Raw genomic sequence first — 21,804 nt, forward strand, 5'->3', positions numbered from 1 at the left:
TGACTGAGTCGATTAGTAGTTACATAAACTTCTGCACTGATATTACTATTCCAACTAAAGTTGTTAAGATATATGCTAACAATAAACCTTGGATAACTAAAGATGTTAAAGAGATAATAAATAGCAAAAAACGGGCATATCGTATTGGTAATAAAGACGAGTTAAAAGTTATACAAAAAGAACTTAAACAAGCAATTCGTAAACAAAAAACAATTTATAAAAGGAAAATTGAACAATCTTTTACTGAAAATAAAATGAAACATGTCTGGAAAGGTATGCGTCTTATGAGTGGCTATTGTGAAAATTATCACCAATCAGGGAAACTCCCAAACTCAACTCATGCATATGCAAATGATATCAACCTGTTCTTAATCGCTTCGATAAGTTTGATTTTAAAACAGAAATACATGAACGTCTTGAGTTGCTTAATAATATGACGCAGTCTGACTTTGTCATTAGGACAGATGAAGACAAAGTGCGTAATCTTTTTAAACGACAAAACTCGTCAAAAGCTGCCGGTCCAGACAGAATAATGCCCTTAGTTTTAAAATTATGTGCAGATCAGTTGTCTAATGTTTTTTTCTTATCTTTATAATTTATGCTTTTCGGTTAATAGGTTTCCAGATTCTTGGAAAAAATCATGCATTGTACCTGTGCCAAAACGTGCAGTTAGTGAGATGAATGATCTTAGGCCAGTAGCGCTAACTTCGGTAGCCATGAAAGTTTGCGAAAGAATACTTCTTAAGAATCTGGCCCCCTTAGTTACTGATTACGTTGACCCATTACAATTCGCTTACAAGAGCACAAAAAGTACCACGGATGCAATTTTATTTAAGCTACAATATTTATATTCTCACTTAGACCGGACAAGTCATGGAAATTGTGCTCGAATTATGTATTATGATTTTTCATCTGCATTTAATACAATTCAACCTCATCTTTTATTTGACAAATTAGTTCGCATGAATATTCCTTTTCCCTTAATCTCCTTAGTTTTTGATTTTTTGATTAATCGTTCTTAGTTCGTAAAGTTAGATAAAGACGTAAAGTCAAATACAATTAGGTCCAATACGGGCGCTCCTCAGGGAACTGTACTTGCCCCATTTTTATTTAGCCTTTACACGGCTGACTATAGATCAGCACATTGTATGTGCCCTGTTATTAAATTTGCTGACGATACAGCTATGCTTGGACTTATAAATAATGACGATGATACCGACTATGTTCAGGAAATTAAAAGGTTTTTAAATTATTTCGACGACAATTATCTAGAATTGAACACATCTAAAACAAAGGAGATGATTATTGACTTCAGGAAAAGGACGAGTGATTTTAGTAAGATTTTCATAAAAAATAAAGAAATTGATCGCGTAGATAAATATAAATACCTTGGAGTTGTATTCAATGATTCGCTTACATGGGATGATCATGTCGATTCTCTTATAAAGAAACTAAACTCTAGAATGTATTGTATGAGACAGATGTATAAATTCAATGTGTGTAACAAAATTTTAGAACTTTTTTATAATTCTGTGATTTGTGGTGTTTGGGTCTACTACATCGTTTGCTGGGGTGGCAACGTCACTCAGAGAGATAGGAACAGGATTGATCGTCTGATCAGGAGAGCAGGAACGATGATTGGTGTGGATCAACAGTCGGTGGAGTCAGTTTATATGAAACAGCTGAAGACGGTGTTTGATGGAGTTTCTAGAGATGCATGTCATCCACTCCATCAATATGTCGTCTTTCAGCGAAGTGGTAGGCTGAGGCCTCCGATTGTCCACACCAATCGTTATTCCTGTTCATTTATTCCTGTTGGGATTAAACTTTTTAATGCACATTTTAAACGTTAATTTTATGAATATTTTTTTATGTGATTGTACATTGTTTTTAAAAGTTTTATGCGAGCATTCAGTTTCCTTCGTTGAAGGATAAATAAAGTTTTACTTTGACTTTGACTTTGACTTTGAATAAGTAAGGTATCATGTCGGTGTTGTAGACTTATATTATTCAAAAGCCCTTACACACAACGCACCACTAGCAACAATATTGAGTGACGGTGTACATTGTCTCTAGTTGTAAACAATGTAAACAATAACAGCACAAATCACTGCTCTGAAAAGTTACTTGTTCAAGCTGACTGGTTTGTGCCGATATCAAAGCCTTGCTACCTTGATTGCATGAATAGATTTATTTGGTGTAAACACCAAGGATAACCTAACAAAAGTCAAAAGAAGACTTATTTCCACTGGGGTCTTTCTGGTGGTGATTGAGCTTTACACAGGGAAACAATCTTTACACTCCATATTTTTTCACACATTTGATAGGATTGAAACCCGGACTCCCAAGCAATTAAAAAATTGTATTACCTGAAACGAATGTCAAATTTCAATAATTTATGTCTGCGTTTTCATTCTTTTTTGGTCAAACAGCTCTCAAATATCTTAGAATGCTCATTTATACAATAAATAAATAAATAAACAAAATAAATTGATGGAGTTGCAAATTGTGCTTGTTTACCATAGAATTCCTTGACTAGAAGCCTCAGTCGTTTTGAGACATTGTATTACGATACACAATAAATACAAAATAAATTTATTAAGGCCACTTTATATAAGGCAATCATTAATATATAAAAAATAGGAATCCAATTCGGTTTTCTCAAATTGCACATGTAAGCAAAACATTTAAGTATATATAGTCCTTAAGAAAAACAATTTTAGTTTTATTTTGGTTTTTTTCTGTTTTGTACTGATGATTGGTTGTTGTCATTCCGAAACATATCTTTTTTGTTATTTCTAAAATGTGTGGTGATTTTTTTTACCATCTCTTTGGTTCAATTATCAAGAATTTCCTGTTTCTTTGTTAAGGAAATATGAGTTTCCTTTTCTATACATATCAGGCCTGATGTTACCATGAATATTGATAAGAGATGGTCAGAATATTTATTTAATTTATAAAGCAAAGGAAATATGCGCATCTAGGGTTGAAACATTTGCGTGAGCCACTTCAAAACCCGTTAACAGTGCAAGTTTGGGCAACTAATGATTTATAATATTGTTTTTATTAATAGCAACTGAATGACGTGTGTTAAACCGTAACACAAATTTGCCTAATAAACCAATGGAGCAAATGGACATGGAAGGGAAGATCGCCATCATAGGTATAGGTTGTAGATACGGCGATGGCGTGTCAGGATCACGTGGGATTTGGGACATGTTAAAGGAAAACAGAGACTGCACAGGCCCACCTCCTGTAAACCGATTTGATAACTCATTTTTTTTTCTCCCCTGGTGAGAAGAGAAAGGGTAAAATCTACACGAAGGCGGGTGCCTATTTGAAACAAGATCCTCTGATGTTCGATCGACAATTCTTCAATATGCCTCCAGGTAAAAAAAAGCCAAAGCCAAACATTGTCAAATAATAATCTGTAAACTTTGTAAAAAAACCCAAAACATTAGTAGGAAAAATAGTTATTTTTTTTATTACACGTACTATATAATGTATAATGTATTTAAATTATAAATATCATACCGAAAGATTTATATATAACACCTAAGACTAATTTATTTTCACTTTTAGAGGAAGCTAACCACATGGATCCACAAGTGCGAATTCTTCTAGAAGTAGTGTGGGAAGCCTTGGAAGATGCAGGAATTCCTGCCTCTACATTGCGTGGTTCAAACACTGGTGTCTATATGGGCACCACAGCTGGTGAATACCATTTATTTACTGCATACCCACATAGTAATATCAGTCAATACTCGAATTCAGGCTCAAACTCTTGCATGGTCTCCAATCGTATTTCCTACGAATTTGATTTACGAGGACCTAGTCTTTCAATCGACACTGCCTGTTCTTCATCACTATACGCAGTACAAATTGCATGCGATGCTCTAAGAGGGGGAATTTGTGACGCAGCAATTGCCGGAGGGGTAAGTCTCGTGCTTTCTCCTACCAGTACAATTTGATTGTGTCAAGCCGGGATGCTTTCACCCGAGGGACAGTGTAAAAGTTTTGACGAATCAGCAAATGGTTACAGTCGTGGCGACGGTGTAGGATCAGTGGTACTCAAACCACTCAAAAGGGCTATGGAAGACGGAGATAGAATTTATGCAGTGATTCGAGGAGGCGCTCTTACAAATGATGGAAGAACACCTGGGATTGCAAATCCAAGCTCTAATGCTCAGATGGATCTTTTATATAGAGCTTGTGCAGCAGCTTATGTAAATCCACGGGATGTCGCGTATATTGAAGCTCATGGCACTGGTACTCCAGTTGGGGACAAGGCAGAAGCAAATGCTATTGGTGAATTAATGAGCAAGCAACGTTCCAATGATGCACCACCCCTGCTTATCGGATCTATAAAATCTAACTTAGGACATTCAGAGGGCGCTGCAGGTGTAGCAGGCATCATCAAGGCAGCATTGTCGTTGTACCATAAAGAAATTCCAGGTGGTGTAAACTTCAAACGCGGTAATCCGAATATTAACTTCAAAGAATTGAATTTAAAGGTTCCTACCTCATGCACTCCGTGGCCTGTCAATTCAAAGCTTCTTGCAGGCTGTAGTTCATTTGGGTTTGGTGGAGCCAACGCTCATGTTGTCCTTGAAGCATCTCCAGCCAAGCAACTCTGCATTCAAACGTACGATGATAGTTCATCAGCTTTCTCTGAGTCCTATTTTATGTTAATGCTTTCCGCAAAGTCACTAAATGCTCTTGAGCAAAAATATATTGATTGGACACAATTCCTCTCAAACACTCTTGTATCAGATACTGCTGTGTTCCAGAACGCTTTATACACTGCTAATCTGAGGTTCCATCACCATGTGCAGAGAGCAACTTTTGTTGCAAAATCCAGAGATGAACTGTTGTTGCTGCTGAACAAGAGAGTAAATGGAGAACGTTCAGACACTATTATCGAAGGAAAGGCACCAGAAGGCAATTCCATTAACAGAACAGTGTTTGTTTTCTCTGGTATGGGGACGCAATGGTGGGGAATGGCAAGACAGCTAATAAACACCCAACCCATATTCAGAAATATGATACAGGTGAGATAATCTTCAGACAACAAATGTCATTATATTTATATAAATTATTGTATATTATATATAAAACAACACATATAATTCTCATATCCTATATCGTGAAAAAATACAAATACATAATTATAAAAACAATTCTCAACGAAAAATAACTGTGGGTGGAATGGTGGTCAATTCATAATAAGTAACTCGTAATACAATTTAAAGTATTTTTGCATGACAAAACATCAGAATTTCACAGATGAAATGTTGACTGCAAGATATTTTACTGCTTGTTCTTTTTAATTGTTCACCGTCGGACATTATTTTGTTTCAGTTGATAGACGAACTTCTGGCAAAGTATGGAGCAAAATGGTCCCTAGTTTATATATTGTCAGATGAAACAGATAAAAACAGGAACACATCTAGATGTGTATAAGAGACAGGAAACCTAATGTCCAAAAAGCAAGGTTTGCGAGATAGGATTGCCCAAAGCAATTTTATTGCTTTTTTTCTGTATATTTTGGGTATGCTAAATCCCAAAATTTTATCCAAGATTGTCTTGGTGACCATTTTAGAATTGAAAAATGGCTGCCATTTTCGCAATAAAGTAACCATAACTGTACTATTAGAGCAGATATCGAATGTTCAATTCTTTTACATCGATAGACTTTGTATTGTTTAAGGGTGGGGGAAAATGTACTGGTAGAATGCTGGTGAGAGTAGATATCTATATGGTGTACCGACAGCTGGGGTAGCATGAATTATTTAAATTGGTAGGCCTTTATGTTCTTCAAATTAGCCTCACTGTAAATACTAATAGTTTCTAAAAGAAAATTCAGTTAAAGTACTTGAAAAGACGTCCACACCATAAATAAAAAAATCTGGCAGAAAATTATGGTTCTTGCAGGATCATTTCTGGAACTCACACTTACCCAACTTCAAAAAACACACCTGACACCTTCGGAAGATTCAAAGATATTGTTGGCATGACTTATCAATATTGCTCCCATCTACAATTCTTTCTTGACTGGAGATAATACCTTGTTTGAAGGGTCAATTGCAGTATGTAGGCCTACGTGTAAAAAGGTAACCAGAGATATGCCCTTAAAAAACTGTTGCATTTTGCTTTGACGATGTCTTTGACAATTATGTTTCTGGTATTTTAAACAATATACTGGCCATGATCCTCTATTTTATTTTGCAATAACAAACATTGGTATTAGGTATGGCAGGTAAAACATTGCATCCCAAGACAGCCTGTAACATCCATGCAGTCTAATCAGTCTGTCTCTTTCTTCAATGCATTGTGTTAGTATCCTGTAATATCTTGCGACTATTGGAAGTTGTGTTACCCTTAGCATCTGTTTAATTAACAATAAACAACTTTTTTTCACTGTATTCTTCAAGCGGATGTTCATAGATCAGTAGTTCCTACCCTGGGGTCCGCAGACCCCTTACCGCCAAAAATAATTGGGGTCCGCCAAGTCAAAGTGGTCCGCACTGTCCGCGAAAAATGTGGAGTCCGTAAAAAGTTTGGGGGTCCGCTAAATTATTAGAACAATTTTTTCATGTTTCCATTATTTTTTCATGTCTTTACAATAGTGTAATCATGCCTTAATAGAGTGGTCATGCCTTGACAATTATTACAATTATACATTTGACAGGCGTGACTTCGTTTACTGTAAATTGTTTTAATTGGCATTATATTTTAATTCCAATATTTTATTGGTGATCAAACAGAATCTTTTAAATTACTTTTTATGCATACTACTCTATGTAAAGATATTTAGTGTAGGAAAGCCACTTAATAGTGGCAATCCTCAGGTAATGTACATCTTGTTTTCATGTTTTTCTCTTGTATTGCTTTTACCAGGATATTGAATAAATTAAAAAAAAAATCAGGAGGGAGTTCTAAATTTGACAAAATTACAAGTAAATGGGGGATAACGAAATATTACATTCAGATTTTGAGTCTGACTGTATCATTTCGGGTCAAGTGCCATAAACATAACAATTTTCTACTCAGCCCCAACCAGGGTGGGATTGAGGGAGCGAAAATCCCTTATCTGTAAAAAAAAATATGGTCTGTACCCCTTCCCTCCGGCCTATGTCGAATTCCAAGATCCAAGATGTCGAAATTTGGCGAATCATCTTCTATCCATAATTTTATAGGCGGAATATCAACCGTGAGTTTTGTCCTTAAATTTACACATTAAAAATTAAATGTGGGATGGATATAAGGAAATGACAGTACCTTCAAATTCTGAGTCTGACAGTGACGTTTCCGGCCATCTAGAAGTGGAATAGACTTAAAATATTTTTTACCTCAGCCCCAACCATGGTGGGGCTGAGGTGGCTTCTATTTCGAATTCCCGGATTCGCCACTGTTTAATGTTGTACTTTGGTGGCGAATCATCTTTTAAGTATAGGCCTAATCTTATCATTTTGTAACTGGTTATTAAAGACTGTCTTCCGACAGAATCAAGGAAACCTTAAATGCCCAGATAAAGAATTGAATAGCTCATTTAAAACTATCAAAAACAGATGGAAATATATTTTTCACTGATTTATAAACGTTTTTCTACAAACAATCCTTAAATTTTACCAGCCAGTTAGTCATACAAAAAAAAAAGAATACAGCAAAATATAATCTCATTAAATTTTTAAATTGTATATATGGTAATTAACAACTGTGTCCGAGGTACTCGAAAATTATTGTCTCCGAGCAATTGTCTTCAGGAGAATATCTGCAGAAATTATTATTGTATGTTGTAGTCATAGAGATATTATTACAATAGTCCAATAATGTTTCTTGACTGCCAAGGTCTATTTTAGAGATTTTGGCCTATGGCCTACGTCGTAACTTTCACCAACGCATAAGCACTCCAGCTTGCTCAATACGACACCTCTTTCGTGAGAGGGAAGTCAAGCATGCATAGGCCTATTCATGTTTATCAGTTTATATCTGACATAAAATAGCGCTCTGTATATGCTTTAACTGTATGTGAAAAAAATAATGCTGTCTGCCAAGGGCCCCCGGTGGGGTCGAGAAAACGAAGACCAGGAAGCATTATTTTCTCCCCATACAGTTAAGGCAGGGGGCACTAGTTTAGGTCAGCTGGGTGAAGGTGAACTGATATGCATGAATATGCATGCAAAACCTTCCCCTCGCGAAACAGAGTTCAGTCGTGTATCAAGATGAACGCTACGGAGTAGGACCTAGGCCCCAAATTAATGAACCATAATTGTAACAATATCCCTATGACTAGACACAATGTACAGCATGATCTTTGATAGTATAAAAAAGCACAGTAATATTGAATCTGGCTATTTCAGTAGGTCTAGAGTATAGTATATAGGTCTAGACAGGACATGTATGTGTTGTAGCAATTGTATGCCCCTAATAGTAGTACAGACTCTGAAGGATAAACGATTATAAATGCTCTGAGACAAATTACGAGTACTTCGGACACAGTTGTTAACTTACAATTACAATTAAAACATTTAATGAGAACAAAAATCCGTCAATTAACTAACAGTGAGCGTATTTGCTGTATTTTCTTGCATAATTCATTGGCTGGTAGCATTTAAGGATTTTGTTACTACTCAAATAACCGACCGGATTTAACTCTTAACTTTTTTACTTTTAAAGACCATGCTGTACCTAAACAGTGGTATAGGGATATTACTATTCAACACAATATTAACAATAGTCCATTAATTTTCACTGTGTCGACTGACTACCAAGAAACTTGGCCTACCCTACTACTGTTACGCCGACGTAGCTTTCATATTCTACAAACAGCGAACACTACTTTCACCATTCGCGAAGGGGAAGTCAACATGCATAGTCATGTTATCAGTTTGCGATATCTTTTTTTCTATACGAGAATTGCCAATGAAGAAGAATTAAGCAGCCTGATTGGCTGTTCTATGTCACATGACCACTCAAATTCAGTAAGGCATGCAACACGTTGTAACACAGAGTAGTGCGAAGTTGAGCCATTCTTGAATAAATAGAAGCTCGCAAACTAAAGGGCATTTAATAAGGCCAATGGAACAGTTACTTTAACTGTTCACTGATTAGGCCTACATGGTTTTTGATTCCATAGTATTACTTTTAGGCCTAGTAAAATATACTGTGTAAGTGTAGGCATATCCTACAAATAAGTACAGTAATTAGGCGTAGGCCTACGTGGTAAGCTCTTTCTCTGGGCCCTCCAGGCCCATTAAAGAAAATTATATATATGTATTTATTTTTTATTACTTACGCAATTATCGTTTTATTCTATTTTTACTGTAAATAACCTTACCAAGGAGGTATAAAAAATTGCACCAGCTAGAATAACTACCATATTATGTAGTAGCACTGGCAAGTTGTAAGCAGAAGCCTATTTTAAAATCCTACTTTCAGGAAACCAAATGCTTGTAGGACTTACCACTAACTCTGTTTCTCTAGAGAATGCGAAAGTTACTAAAAAGTAGTGCTAATAGATTTATGAATTATTAATTTCACAATAAATATTTTATAATAAGTAAAATGATTATTAAATAATTATAAATGGTAATTAGTAACAAATAATAATTGATAATACTTCCTGTTTACTAAGCAAATGCAAGAATTGCCACCATCATTAAGCTGTTTATTTCAAAGGCAAAATATTTACTAAGATAAGCCAAGATATCTCCCTAGATAATAATCCGCCCCAGAAACCTATGGATATTCGACAAATTTGGGTGAATTATTAGTTATTTGATAGGCATCACACTACATGACTTCATAACAATTGTTGTATCTAATGTCCAAACAAAAGTTTCTTCCATGTAGGCTTACGATCTTTACTGAGGGAAAAGGTGCAAAAAGGGTGGTTACGCCCTGTTTTTCCCCAGTTATTCAAGCATCTGTATCTCATCCCCAGTTTATTTTGCCAAACAACTTTTCTCTGTCTTAGAAAAAAATCAGTTTTAAAACATATCAAAAATGTTTTTCCTCCGGAGCCTGACTTTAAAGAAAAGTGGTAGGAGTAGCATTTGGTCAGGAAAAATGCAATTAATATTGTATCAAGAATCTCACTAAACAAACCTTAACTATTGACATTTTAGCATATTTTGCCCCCTTGATGTCAATAATTGGGGGCTAATAATAGAAAAAATGTAATTTCTTTTATTTTCTAATTTTTTACAATCGATTCCAAATATATATAACCATGTGATATCTCAATTTCATTCATATAGCCTCCCTAATTTTTGCACAGCAAAACAAAGATTTTTGCCTATACAATGAGAATATTTTGCATTCAAACTGAATATGCCTTCAGGAGTTACCGTACCATTACGTAATACCGTAACATTGAAAGTGATTTTTAAATTTATTTACACAAATTAATATCATACATAAATTGTATTTTACATGAATGAAGATACTTTAAACTATTCTGTTAGCTGGTAAGACATGTTTTTATATGAAAAATAATTAGTATGTTTTGTTTTACAGAAATTTCCCAAACATGCATTTGTAGCGTACAAATTGGATTGGTTGAATTGTACAAACATTATGGCGTAACACCGAGTGCCATCATTGGTCACAGTGTTGGTGAAGTTGCAGCCGCTTACACAGCAGGACTTTTAACCCTAGCCACTGCTGTCAGAATCATCTTCAAAAGAGGGCAACTCCTACAAGAGACAAGTGGTTCAGGAAGTATGGCTGCAGTTCTTCACGACGTTGACGATGTTCAAACACGACTGAAATCTACTATCACATATATAGACGTAGCCGCTATCAACAGTCCTTCACAAATTGTTCTTTCTGGCAAAAACGAGTCCATAAAAGAGTTTACTTCTAAGCTTAATGAAGACGGGATACAGACGCGATTACTGAAGGTTAATAATGCATTTCACAGTCGTCAACAGGAAATTCTTAAGATGAAATTCTACAAAAAAACAACATTCTTGAAGAAAGCGATGTCTTCAAAAGAGCAGAGGCCTCTCATTCCAATGATGTCAACGGTGACTAACAGTTATCTCACATTGCAAGATGCAAATGAGTCTGATTATTGGTGGGCCAATATTCGTCGATCTGTAAGATTCAAGGGCGCAGTAGAAGCTATACTTAAGGATGGTTATAATAGCTTTCTTGAAATAGGGGCTCACCCAGTGCTGTCACCCGCAATCAAAGACATTGTCGCTTCCAAGCCAAACCAGCCAACTATCTATTTTATCACGCATTCTCTTAAGCGACCACGTGATCTGAGTGTTTCTACCGATGATATTCTCAATTGTAATATATCACTGGCACAAATGCATGTGAACGGTTACCCAGTCGATATAGGTCCAATGTTTGAAGGTCATAACTGTGAAGTAGTGTCTTTACCTATGTATCCATGGCAACGTGTCGAATGTTCTGCGAAAACTGAAATTAGCAGGGAAATGTACCTTTTTCCTGATTCTTGCCATCCGCTTCTCGGCAAATCGGAAACATCCACCATTTATTCTCAAATTCCAAATCTTCATGTTTGGAGAGCTAAAATAGGAACTGACAAGGAACCATGGATTGCTGACCACGTTATCCAAAACAGTATAATCTTTCCTGCTGCTGGATACATAGAAATAGCTATTGCTGCACATTATGAGCTTTTTACAGATGCTCTTCTAGTATGTATAACAGATCTCCATTTTGATCGTTTTCTTTTTGTTTCGGAGGCGGGTACGCTTTCGGAAACAAAAATTGAAAAAGAATCCAATACAAAAGCAAAGTTCACATTTTGCTCCTTTAATACAGTAGAAAAAAACTGGACGTCACATTCAACAATGAATTTAGAATCATGTGAAAGCACACTTGAAGAGGCAACTGAGCAGGCATATCTTTCAGTAGATGACATCATAAGTAGGTGCCCTAATGAACTGGATAAAACGGAATTATATGCCAACATAACTGACCTGGATTTCAAACTTGAAGACAGTTTTTTGTGTCTTAATAAGGCATATTACAGCTCCTTGGTCGATGAAGCACTAGTCTACCTTCACTCAACAGGCCTTGTGACGACACAGTCTAGTCGTTTCTACGTCCATCCTGCATTCCTTGACGGTATACTTCAGGGAATGGGTAGTATTATGCGTCAGCGATACAAAATCTTATCTCCGAATGTGATTTGTTCCTAAATCTGTTGAGAAAATTTATCTTCAGAAAGATGTATATCCAGATAATGTACTGCTCCACTATGCCTTTTTCACAAATGAAAACGGAGATGTGTATTCAGATATTTGTATTGCTGATACAAAAACGTACAAAATAATTGGTAAATTCGAAAAACTCCGGTTTGGAACCGTTGGTAGCCGCAATGAATACAAAACCCTTCAAATATGGGAAGAGAAATGGGTTTCTATAGACATAGAAACAAAGACTTCCGATACCAGTGGCCTTACATTAATAACAGGAGATGACGAAGAACTTTCTGCTCAACTGGAGAGCACGCTGACATCGGTGGGAGTTTACTCAAAGATAAACATTGTTGAAGGTGTTCAATCAGATCAGTTTGGCACAGATAATGAATCATTGTCCAATGTAATTATCACTATTAAACCTGGTAACATAAATAACATTGACACAATTACTAAAGAAGAATTGTTACAACAGCAATATCAGATAGCCAATATGTGTATCAGTCAGTATAAAGTTCTCTCTTCAATCGAAGGTATGAATCCAAATGTATGGCTTATTACACGGGATGGATTTTCTGTAACAAACGATGACACAGTCGATCCTCATCAGGCATCAGCTTACGGGGTTGCTCTTTGCGTAATGCAAGAGAACCTAAATTTTAAGCTTTCCATCATCGATATTCCGTCAAGTGTCGATACTGTAACTGCAACAGGTTGGTTGTTTGAATGTATCTGGAAGATGGACAATGATGAAAAAATCGTTGCATTGCGAAATTCTGTATCTAACTCGACCAATTATTTTGACGTATATTTCCTTCGATTATGTGTAAGTAAAAGTTATGACTTTCAATACAAAATTTCCTCAAGGAAGTGGAAGTTGGACGTTGATCAAAGTTTCCAAACAAGGAGATTGTCATTGACAACATGTCGTGATTTAGAGGAAAGCAGATCTACGCAATTCACGACTGTGAACATTGAATCTTTTCAGCTTCTTAAATCCACCACCTCAGGGACGTCTTCTGAGGAAGAACAACAGATTGCCATGTTTTGTGGACATTCAGAACAATCCCAGGTAGTAATTGGTGTTTGTTCTGAAAATGAATTACGGTCTACATTGCAATACAAACGTGATGAACTAATTAATATTACCAGCGAACTCCCTGCCGCACAGGTAATTAACATTGTCTCATCATATTTTGTACCATTTATGGTTGTTAATGATTTGTCACCCGAGGGCACGACTGTTATCTGTTTGTCTTCTAACAAAGACAAACAAGGTTTGGCAGTAGCACACATGGCTTTAGAACTAGGTCACTCTGTTGTAGTAGCCGTTAAAGACCTATTCAATGAGGATGGGCTTCATTTAAGGTCATATGATTCAGTGAAATTTGTTGATGGAAATGAGTTATGGACAGTTCTTGACGAACAAAGTGTTGGCTGTATAATTGGATCTGAAAATTACGTATGCGAAATCATGAAATCTAGAAAAATGAAAGAGAGATTGAGACCATTTGCTACAATTCAAATGCTCAATTCACACAAAAAAGGTTATCGTAGTTCTAACATTGTGGTCCCGATGAATGCAAGGGTTGTGATGAAAAATTACGATTTGCCCTTGAATGACGAATTTCGACAACTTAAACCTCTTATAGACAAGTTATTACAGTTGTTTGAGGAACCGTCGTCAGTACAACCTTTACAAGACTCCATTCCACAGACTATACATTTAAAAGATGTAGGAACTCAATACAATATTGCTTTCAATGATGTTACATTTGCAGTCGATGAGGATGCAATTCCTGTAAATTATGACTTTCGGAGAGTGAAATTAAATTCAGCAAGCACGAATCATATATCGTTACTGGGGGTACAAAGGGATTTGGACTATGCCTAGTGGAATGGCTTGCCAATAATGGAGCTGGATGTATTAACATCTTAAGTAGATCTGAGGCCGATTCTGAGACTGAGGCAAGGTTGAACTGCCTGAGAAACCCTGGAACTACAATAGTTCATATTAAGACTGACATTGCAGACAGAACAGATGTAGAAGCTGCTTTTGCAAAAATCAAAAACGATTCGTTTAAGCCATTATCAGGTGTATTCCATTGTGCGGCGCAGTATGATGACAGACTAATCGGTGATATCACACCCGAAAGCTGGAATCATGTGATGGCAGCCAAATCATGGGGTGCTCTTCTTTTACACCAAACGTCAATGAAATTTCATTCAGAGCTAAAATATTTTGTCATGATTTCATCCGTGGTTCAATTAGTGGGGAATTCCGGTCAGGCGAGTTATTGTGCAGCTAACAGATACCTTTCATCTCTTGGTTATTTCCGTAGAAGTAGAGGTTTACCTGCAACTGTCTTTTGTCCAGGAATTATCCGAGACACTGGATATGCATCAACCCAGAAAGGACTTCTTGAGTATTGGGAAAGGAAAGGAATGGAAAGTTTGACAGCAGTAGATTTATTGAAAGGGCTTAGCGTTATACTTTTAAGCGGCGTTGCTGAAATTGGAATAAGTGGACATTTTCGAGTTCATGACTATATTTCGAATTCGAATCTAAGCGGTCTGCTAAACACATACACACGCTCTGGCATTGATGGAGTAAGTTCTATTGAAATAGGGTTCTCTTCATCAACGAAAATAGATGCCAAAGAGGATGAAATCGATATAAAACAGATGAATCCAGATGATGCTAAGCTTCTTATATTACAGTCTCTGTGCTGTCTAATATCAGAGCGTCTAAGTAGTGACATATCACCAGAATCGTCACCTTCTTCAGTTGGTGTTGATTCGTTGATGGCAACCGAATTGAGTGGAATGATCCAAAGAAAGTTTTCTGTTCCATTCTCATCAGTGGAATTAATTAATGCAAATATGACAATCCGGGAGTTATCAGTTTTGATCTACAAGAGAATTGTAGCTAAAGATATATTGGGAGGACAGAAAAACGACGACAAAGACGAAGGTGATACGTCTTGGAAAGCGTGGTATATTATGGATGAAAAAGTGACATCTCCAGATATCCAACTAATTTGCTTTCCTCCAATTGGGGGTGGTCCGTCTGTATATGCTTGGTGGCAATATAAACTGAGTAAGCAAAATATTCAGTTGATCATGGCACAGCTACCCGGATGGGAAGGACGCCATCTTGAGAAGCCCCTTCAAAATCTCAATGAAATAGCGCTAAAGCTAACAGACTATCTATCTCCACAACTAATCCCTGGTAAATTTGTTTTATTTGGCCATAGCATCGGTGGACTTATTGCATTTGAAGTTGCCCATCTCCTTAAAGACAGAGGTCTACCACCAGCCCACATAATCATCAGTTCCTGGTATGCTCCAACGTTAGGTTATCCTAACGCGGGAGAGCTCGAGAAAGCGCCGAGTATCTTACGACAGATGGAACAAAATATCAGGAACAATATCCGACTCACTGACGACAAAGCCATGCGGCTTTCTTTTCTTGATAATGAGTTGTTGGGTAAGCCTGAGCTGATGCGACGTCTTATTCCTTGCTTCCTAGTGAGTTCAAAAATTTGCCAAAAGTACAGAAATACTCACAACACAAAGCTTCAATGTGGCATGACCGTATTGGGTGCAAAGTCCGATCATTTTGTTCCACCAACCCTACTGGATGCTTGGCAGCTAGAAATTGAAACAAATCATCCTTTTAAGAAGATTGTAGTTTCAGGAGGTCACATGAGCATTATGTCAGCAAAGAAGAAAGTTCTTAAAGGAATTTTAAACGCTCTAAGAAAAGCATTTTTTGTCTAATTACATATGAATACAATTATTTTGTATGGGTTGAATGATGTAAATAATCTAAAGGTTATCGGTTATAGCAAAGAGTATAGACACCAAGAATTGCAATTGAAAAGACTCCTTATTTTGCATGCACGAAAAGCGACGTACTGCCACACAATAGAGGGGGCCTATGACCATTAGAATGACGCCCTCTAGTTCGTAGTAGTACTTTTTGGAATAGAATTGCGTTTTAAAGAAACGCGGAGAGTCATCGTTCCATTGACTGGGTTAATAATATAGAGAAGCGCCTTGAGAATTTTAATGTTATACACACACACACACGCACACCCACACACACACATATATATGTATATATAATATATATATTGTATATATATATATACAATGTATAACATATATATGTGTATATAATATATATATTCTATATATATACAATGTATATATAATGTATATATATATATAATTTAACAGTATTAACGGCTCTTTTATTTTACACTATGTGACTATTTATGTCCAGCTGTACCGCAAGACTTATCTGGTTTACCGCTCTTTAAAGGTGTACACTTGTGTAATACAACGTACCTGACGGATATTCCAATCTGTTCAACCATGAAGCCTCTGGTCTAATGGTTATGACGCTCGCCTTGACAGAAAAATTTTATTACACAAAGTATTTATTTATAGGACAACATTCGTTGAGAGGCACGGTATGCTACACGATGTACTATCGTGTCCTTTCGAACACTGTATTTACCTTTCTTTGGTCTTTGGTGATGATGATATAGATGCAATCCAATTTTGTATTTAATTCTAAGCAGAAAGCAGTAACGAGCGTCAAATGAAAAACAAAGGGAAACATTCTTTATTCATGGATTTAAGAAAGATGCTGACATTGTAGTACAATTTAAGAAAATAACAAATATTAGGTCTATTATTATTATATTATCAGTTCCATACTAAGTGTACACAGTATACTAAGACAATAGGTACAATATAATATAAAGTTTCTTTTACACTAATCATGAATGTTTTTTTTCAGTGTTTTTTTTAAGTTTAAGTGTCACTTCGCTTAATAAAGAGTATGGCCCAACGTGCCATGATATGTTGTATCATTGGGAAACTATTCAACAACCAATTTCTCTACGTTGAAGAAGCAATGTTAGACATGATTATGAAACACCACTTCAAAAATATTTACTAAGAGATGTTCTGAATAAGCGTGTCTTTATTATTGAGCATCGCAATTATCCAACTTATAATCAATGTTTATTTTATTATCCACGGTATAATTGGTGTGTTGGTAGATAGGATATAGCCTAGTTTAATTTTAATTAAGGTATGTATGCTTTGTATTGTTAGACCTAACAGGAAATTTAATAAAATATATAATAGTGCGAAATTTATTAGTCTATGTTTTGAATTTACGAAGTAGCACGTTGTTGCATTATGGATCTTATGATCAACATTTTCGACCAAGCTACTGGCACAGCGGGAGGCGCGCTGTCCGCGGGGTGGTATTTCTGTCTCTTATACACATCTAGATGTGTATAAGAGACAGGAATTTTAAACGCTCTAAGAAAAGCATTTTTTGTCTAATTACATATGAATACAATTATTTTGTATGGGTTGAATGATGTAAATAATCTAAAGGTTATCGGTTATAGCAAAGAGTATAGACACCAAGAATTGCAATTGAAAAGACTCCTTATTTTGCATGCACGAAAAGCGACGTACTGCCACACAATAGAGGGGCTGTCTCTTATGACTAGCATATTATTATACACTAGTTATGATTTTAATTATTATAAATTGCAGACTTATTAAGCATTGTTGTTCACATAATACTAATATAATAATCAATGATAGTAATGATTATGATAATAATAATGAAAGATCTATGAATATGACAGTTGGATTATGCAATCCAATTTTGTATTTAATTCTAAGCAGAAAGCAGTAACGAGCGTCAAATGAAAAACAAAGTGAAACATTCTTTATTCATGGATTTAAGAAAGATGCTGACATTGTAGTACAATTTAAGAAAATAACAAATATTAGGTCTATTATTATTATATTATCAGTTCCATACTGTACACAGTATACTAAGACAATAGGTACAATATAATATAAAGTTTCTTTTACACTAATCATGAATGTTTTTTTTCAGTGTTTTTTTTTAAGTTTAAGTGTCACTTCGCTTAATAAAGAGTATGGCCCAACGTGCCTTGATATGTTGTATCATTGGGAAACTATTCAACAACCAATTTCTCTACGTTGAAGCAATGTTAGACATGATTATGAAACACCACTTCAAAAATGTTTACTAAGAGATGTTCTGAATAAGCGTGTCTTTATTATTGAGCATCGCAATTATCCAACTTATAATCAATGTTTATTTTATTATCCACGGTATAATTGGTGTGTTGGTAGATAGGATATAGCCTAGTTTAATTTTAATTAAGGTATGTATGCTTTGTATTGTTAGACCTAACAGGAAATTTAATAAAATATATAATAGTGCGAAATTTATTAGTCTATGTTTTGAATTTACGAAGTAGCACGTTGTTGCATTATGGATCTTATGATCAACATTTTCGACCAAGCTACTGGCACAGCGGGAGGCGCGCTGTCCGCGGGGTGGTATTTTCGGGTTAAATTGCCAATTTTTGTGTTTACATCGTCCGTTTTCCGCTACCTGTTGTCAGATAATTCTGTACTTTTGATATGTTATAGTTCAGTTATTTAGGCAACTTGTTTTTTGTTTGAATTTCAAAAGCTTAAAAAAGTCCCTGTCTTTTTGCATTTTTTGTAAGCAACTACAATGACCGCATCCCCGTTAGAAGGTCATTTTTTTCGATTTCCAGAGGGTTCTGTTGTCTTTTGATGTAAGTTTTATTTTGATTGGTTTAAAAAAGGGTCTGTCATTTTTACAAATTACCGTATGAAAGGAGGGTGCGAATGGTCAGTTTTTCATAGACGCATTTTACATTGAGCCAGGATAGGCGAGTGCTATGGTTAAGGTGAAACCTGTAAACGTTTTGTCAGAATATCGAACAATTCATTAAAGTATGTCATTAAATATCTGTATCTTGGTGTTTAATAATGATCACAGAAGAATTCTAGTGAAATATTTTTTTCGAAATGTTGCTACTATTACGCCAAAATTTCATGTTTAAAATGTGTTAGTGTCACAGCATCTGTACACCGCTGGCGTTGATTGAGATGGATCGTACCATTTTCTAGACAGGGTAACAGTTTATTAATAACATCAATATGGTCACTATAGCTGTCCGTGTTTGCTGCTGGTAAGATAGTGTTCCTGAGCCTATAGTTCTTTGTACCCCGCAGTATAATGCAATATTCCAAGGATGACTCATGTGTAGCTGATAAGGGAATAAAGGCCTTAGCGCGAAGGATTAAAATTGCATTTTTTGGTTGTAAAATACTCTACAAGATCGATATGATGGCCAAATATTTTTCCAATGCCAATAGTTAATATTATTAAGGCCACTTAATAGTGGCAATCCTCAGGTGATCGTAATGTACATCTTGTTTAAATGTTTTCTCTTGTATTGCTTTTACCAGGATATTGAATAAATAAAAAAAAAAAATTAGGAGGGAGCCCTAAATTTGACAAAATCACAAGTAAATGGGGGATAACGGAATATTACATTAAAATTTTGAGTTTGACTGTGCCATTTCGGGTCATCTACAAGTGCCATAAACAACCTAGCTAAATATTTAAGTGAGCTCATCAAACCGGACCATGTATTCCCACTGAATTTAGCATTAAAGACACCTTTAGTTTTGTTAAAGAAGTACGGAATTTAAATATGAGAGCTTGTTGAGAGCTTGTTTACAAATATTCCTCTCAAAGAAACTATATTGAACTTGCTGTTAACACCATAATATATCACAACCAAGAGCTAAAAATGTCTAAAGAAAACCTAACCAAATTACTTTTGCTAGCCACCACGGGAACACATTTTCTGTTTAAAGGTAAATATTTTGAACAAATAGGGGGTTAGTATCGGATCTCCACTAGCCCCCATCCTAGCGGATATATTCATGGGAACCAACGAAAAACTATGGCTCTCTGATCCCAAGTGTCCACACTTTCTACATTATCGTAGGTATGTGGATGATACATTTTGTGTATTTAATTTAACCAAAGTGACGCCACTGAGTTTTTTGAATTTATCAACTCCAGACACCCCAATATAAATTTCACGATGGAAAATGAAAATTGTAATAAACTAAGTTTTTTTAGACGTTCTTATACATAAAGAAAATGATGGCCAAGTTAAAACATCGATATTCAGAAAAAGTACTTTCACTGGTCTTCTTTTGGCATTGTGTAGTTTCTGTCCACAAACTTATAAGCTGAGACTAATCAAAACACTTATTGACAGAATTTATAGAATCAATAACAGTTGGAAGGGCTTCCATGGTGATTTGATGAATCTAAAAGGCATACTATTAAGAAATGGTTACCCCTCATATGTCATTGATAAAATTTGTAAACAATACATTGATAATAGTGTAACTAACTACACTAAATCAAAGGTTAATGATGATTCGCACAAAGTCATGTATTTCAAACTTCCATTTATTGGTAAATATTCTGATGATATTAAATACAAGATACAAAATATTGTAACTAAACATTGCACCGGATTGAAATTAAACATTGTTTTCACCACTACAAAAATAAAAAAAACATGTTCAGTATCAAGGACGCAATCCCTAGTAATCTTCGCTCTATGGTAGCGTACAAATTCAAATGTGGTGGATGTAATCCCACCTATATAGGCTATACTAGCCGACACTTGAGTACTAGGATTGACGAACACCTTGGCAAGGACAAAAATTCACACATTTTAAAACATCTAAATGAAAATAAAAAATGCAAAACATTAGCTAATACTACTTGCTTCAACGTCATTGACCAGGACAACTGTGAAATTAGATTACGAATACAAGAATCACTACACGTTAAATGGAACAGTCCAAATGTCAATGTTCAACTCAAACATTTAAGCTTACAACTTTTCAATTAGCGTACAGCACTAATGTATGCAAGGTGTTCTATACACCTTGCATATGATTATCTAGAACGATCGTTACGTTACCTTAATTGGTAACAGTTTGTATTCACTAATTAATATTCATTCATTTCTTTGTATAAATACTCTTAGTTAAGAATGAAAAGATTTTTCTTTCCGTTTATTTTGCCTTTCCGTTTGTACTGATGATGGGTGAGAGAGAACACTTGAAACATGTTTACAATTAAATCCTTAGTTCTTTTCTTAAAATGTGTTGTATTTTTCATCAATTTGCGTCCGTTTGGTTCCATCATTAAGGATTTTAGTTCGGAAGACCTGCCAATTTGTTTGGTTAGGAAGTATGAGAAGATATCCCTACGGTTCATTAAAGTTACAATTGTAAAACGTTCGGCGTTTTCCCAAAATTAAGTACCGTATATATAGTCCTTAAGAAAAACAATTTTGGTTTTATTTTCGTTTTTTTTTTGTAATGATGATTGGTTGTTGTCATTCCGAAACACATCTTTTCTGTTATTTCTAAAATGTGTGGTGATTTTTTTTTAATCATCTGTTTGGTTCAATTACCAAGAATTTTCTGTTTCTTTGTTAAGGAAATATGAGAGAACGTCTATTCGAGTTTCTTTTTCTATATATAAGATTATAATATTTTTTTTATTAATAGCAACTTAATAACGTGTGTTACACAATAACACAAATTTGCCTAATAAACCATTGGAGCAAATGGACATGGACGAGAAGATCGCCATCATAGGTATAGGTTGTTGATACGGCGATGCCGT

At 35.5% G+C, this 21,804-nt stretch overlaps 2 protein-coding genes across 2 annotated transcripts in view; both read left to right on the forward strand.

Annotated features, from left to right (window-relative positions):
• The window catches only part of LOC117125126 (highly reducing polyketide synthase FUM1-like), a 15,024-nt gene extending 945 nt beyond the window's left edge, over positions 1-14,079 (forward strand). The window contains exons 2-7 of the mRNA XM_033271525.1: positions 3,074-3,389; positions 3,583-5,051; positions 5,362-5,442; positions 8,258-8,265; positions 10,517-12,170; positions 12,211-14,079. Coding sequence (XP_033127416.1) covers positions 3,987-5,051; positions 5,362-5,442; positions 8,258-8,265; positions 10,517-12,170; positions 12,211-14,079 — 4,677 coding nt within the window. The 5' untranslated portion in view covers positions 3,074-3,389; positions 3,583-3,986. The remainder of the gene's footprint in view (positions 1-3,073; positions 3,390-3,582; positions 5,052-5,361; positions 5,443-8,257; positions 8,266-10,516; positions 12,171-12,210) is intronic.
• A 241-nt stretch (positions 14,080-14,320) lies between these two features.
• On the forward strand, positions 14,321-17,653 carry LOC117125102 (phenyloxazoline synthase MbtB-like). Its single transcript, XM_033271492.1, has 2 exons — positions 14,321-15,997; positions 17,585-17,653. Exon 1 carries the CDS (start codon positions 14,355-14,357, stop codon positions 15,966-15,968), a length of 1,614 nt encoding a protein of 537 aa, XP_033127383.1. The 5' UTR covers positions 14,321-14,354; the 3' UTR covers positions 15,969-15,997; positions 17,585-17,653.
• The last annotated feature ends 4,151 nt before the right edge of the window (positions 17,654-21,804 follow it).

The sequence above is a fragment of the Anneissia japonica genome, unplaced genomic scaffold (assembly GCF_011630105.1).
Source record: "Anneissia japonica isolate Jap-2015-1 unplaced genomic scaffold, ASM1163010v1 scaffold9_len2422644_cov172, whole genome shotgun sequence".
NCBI lineage: Eukaryota > Metazoa > Echinodermata > Crinoidea > Comatulida > Comatulidae > Anneissia > Anneissia japonica.

Excerpts from the sequence above, each read along its gene's own strand:
- LOC117125102 (XM_033271492.1), top strand. The coding sequence starts at position 14,355 with ATGGCAGCCAAATCATGGGGTGCTCTTCTTTTACACCAAACGTCAATG.